Source organism: Bradysia coprophila, unplaced genomic scaffold, assembly GCF_014529535.1.
Source record: "Bradysia coprophila strain Holo2 unplaced genomic scaffold, BU_Bcop_v1 contig_297, whole genome shotgun sequence".
In the NCBI taxonomy this organism is placed as follows: domain Eukaryota; kingdom Metazoa; phylum Arthropoda; class Insecta; order Diptera; family Sciaridae; genus Bradysia; species Bradysia coprophila.
In genome coordinates this window covers 2,718,583-2,721,182 of record NW_023503555.1, presented here as the reverse complement: position 1 = coordinate 2,721,182, position 2,600 = coordinate 2,718,583, and the positions used below count along the sequence as shown (strand labels likewise).

Here is a 2,600-nt window from a genome sequence, read left to right as displayed (position 1 = left end):
TCTAAATATAGTTAAAATGAAGACAGAATCGAGTACAGAGCCGTATTTTACCTCAAAAGGACAACCCAAATAGCACTGCAAGGAGCCAGCGAAGAAACCCTTTTGTATGCTATTTACATCAACTGTACCAGCATAGCGCTGCTCCTAGCATTAACGTTCGTATGTCAGACGTCTAATTTCTATATTAATGCTAGGAGTATTAGTTTTAGTATTACACCAAAGGACATCCACTTAGCTGGACGTATTCTTGGTGAACGATAGTCCTTTTTCACAGATGCAACAAGTAAAAGTGGGAAATTAAAGATCGTCTCTACACGCTCTACACATAACTTCTTACAGATAACTAATTCCTTACAAAATAAAAAGTCGGAACAACAAAAGGGACTAACAAAACATTTCATGAAAAATGATTTGTCCTTTCGTAGTAAATCAACCAGAGCACCGTGGGTTAAAAATTAATTTTCTTTAAATAAAAATCGTAACCGAACATGAACTCACTGGTTAGTATTTCTCCTTTGTTTGGGCAAATTGAACCCAGTGATCGTACGTTTGAACATAATTTTAAAGAAAATAATTTGGATTTTATTGCCTATGTCAAATAGAGTAGTTTTCACTATAATCATATAACATTGGAATTACATGGTACACTATTGTAGTGACTCACCACTCCACTTTTTTCTATTAATATGATTGGTGTTCTGATGTATACATGTTGCCTTGAGTGGAGAGTAAATTAGGTTTTCATCTATGGTCGTGATACTTCTGGCGGTGCCTCTGATTGATATGTTGTGTCGATCGGTGGCCATGTTGTCGGTGCCCAACTCGTTTCGCTAGTAGGCCACGTTGTTCCTGTGGACCAATCGGTTGACCATGTGGTTCCTGTAGGCCAATCTGTTGGCCATGTGGTTCCTGTGGGCCAACCTGTTGGCCATGTGGTTCCTGTGGGCCAATCTGTTGGCCATGTGGTTCCTGTGGGCCAATCTGTTGGCCATGTGGTTCCTGTGGGCCAATCTGTTGGCCAAGTGGTTCCTGTGGGCCAATCTGTTGGCCATGTAGGCCAAATATCTGTTGGCCACGGTGTGCTGTCTGTTGGAAATGGTGGCCACGTTGTTACTGGCGGTTGTGTGGAATCCTGATTTCCAACGAATATTTGCAAGTACACGTTACCATTGTTGTTTCCATTCTGTCCATTGTTGTTACCATTGCCATTACCATTACCGTTACCATTATCATTTGATATTTCATCATCATTATCATAGTCGCCATCATCGTCCCCGTCATCATGATCATGATCTTCGGTCAATCCTACCAACGGTTAAACGACTGAAATGAATCTTTCTGCAGGCTATTAGAAACAACTATAATTTACCATGATCGCGCTTTCCGTGGAATCGTTCAAGCAATTTATGTTTTTCATTAGCTTCAGGCTGAAGGGCGACCTTTATAGCTTTGGAAATATTCTCCAAATCCGTTTTGCTCAAATTAATAGTCCGAGCGGCACTGAAGCTTATAACGGCCAGAAGCACCGTTAAATGAACCGATAGGAATAACATTTTTCCAAGCACTGAGCTCAAACTGAATGATTGAAACGTTAATTCCAGTTTATATAGTGCACTTTAGCGAGATACAATCATCAAGATGACAACATTATCAGCAATAAATATTATTTGAACATTTGGCGATTAAGTCATTTCAAAAAGACCGCAGTTGATAATAGGTCCGATAAAATGTGGACCTTATTCATTCAATAAAGTGATTTTAATCGCTGTAGCTTTGTAGCTTCCTTATTTCATTCTGATATCTAATTGTTCGATGAATGAAACACTCTGAATTAAATACGAATCAGTAAACCAGATCCATTCAATGTTTGATTACGTTATCAGAGCCTCACTGATTAGCGAATTATGTTAGCATCGCTAATATATTTTAATTGCAGGCTTAGCTCCGCTGAGCAATGATTAGCAATTTGTGCTGATAAAGAAATTTAGGCAGTAGGGTACTTCGTGAGAGCAAAACAATAAATGGGAATATCAGTTATTTCTCAATTTGTTTGATACAACTCTGCCATTCTGCGTTACATTTAAAAAAACGGGAGTCTACTAAACACGCGGATGTGGATTAAAGAACAAACCGTTTGAGATGCATCCCATTTCGATCGACTCTATTTATTTGATTTCAGCCGTGATCTTTTATGTATTCTTTACAAATTCATTATTCTGGTTCTTCAGTCGACGGCGGCTGTTCGGTCGATGGAGGTTGTTCGATCGGTGGTAATTGTTCTTTTGGAAGAGAGAACCGTTCTCCTGGTGGAGTTAATTGTTCACCTGGCGGTCGAATACCTTCCTGATTTCCGATAAAAGTTTGCAAGTACAAAGAATTTCCATTGTTTCCATTGCAATTACCGTTACCATTGCCATTAGTGCAACTGTGGAAACACTGTACATTAGGGTGTTTCTCAAGCGCAGTTTGTTTTCCTACCCATGTAAATCATTCGAAAACTTCCAAACAAAATTTTCCACTATTCTTTAGAGCGTACTTAGTCAATTATGCTGGCCGGAAGTTTGTTGCTTAATCTAGACCCTTCGTTAAACTTATTTGTT

At 39.1% G+C, this 2,600-nt stretch overlaps 1 protein-coding gene across 3 annotated transcripts; it reads right to left on the bottom strand.

Moving 5' to 3' along the window:
* Positions 1-566: 566 nt before the first annotated feature.
* On the bottom strand, positions 567-1,586 carry LOC119078857 (aspartate and glycine-rich protein-like). Of its 3 annotated transcripts, XM_037186569.1 has the most exons (3): positions 1,370-1,586; positions 864-1,308; positions 568-827 (listed from the first exon to the last, which is right to left on the bottom strand). In XM_037186569.1, the coding sequence occupies exons 1-3, from the start codon at positions 1,551-1,553 to the stop codon at positions 746-748; spliced, it is 711 nt and encodes a 236-aa protein (XP_037042464.1). In that variant the 5' UTR covers positions 1,554-1,586; the 3' UTR covers positions 568-745. The 3 variants fall into 3 exon arrangements, with proteins under 3 accessions (XP_037042462.1, XP_037042464.1, XP_037042463.1); XM_037186567.1 differs by having other exon boundaries at positions 567-1,308; XM_037186568.1 differs by having other exon boundaries at positions 568-1,305.
* Between the last annotated feature and the right edge of the window lie 1,014 nt (positions 1,587-2,600).

Bases quoted from the DNA above. Each gene is read 5' to 3' on its own strand.
- LOC119078857 (XM_037186567.1), bottom strand. From the start codon at position 1,553: ATGTTATTCCTATCGGTTCATTTAACGGTGCTTCTGGCCGTTATAAGC. The intron at 1,309-1,369 runs GTAAATTATAGT...TTTAACCGTTGG, and splicing joins CCACGGAAAGCGCGATCATG to TAGGATTGACCGAAGATCAT.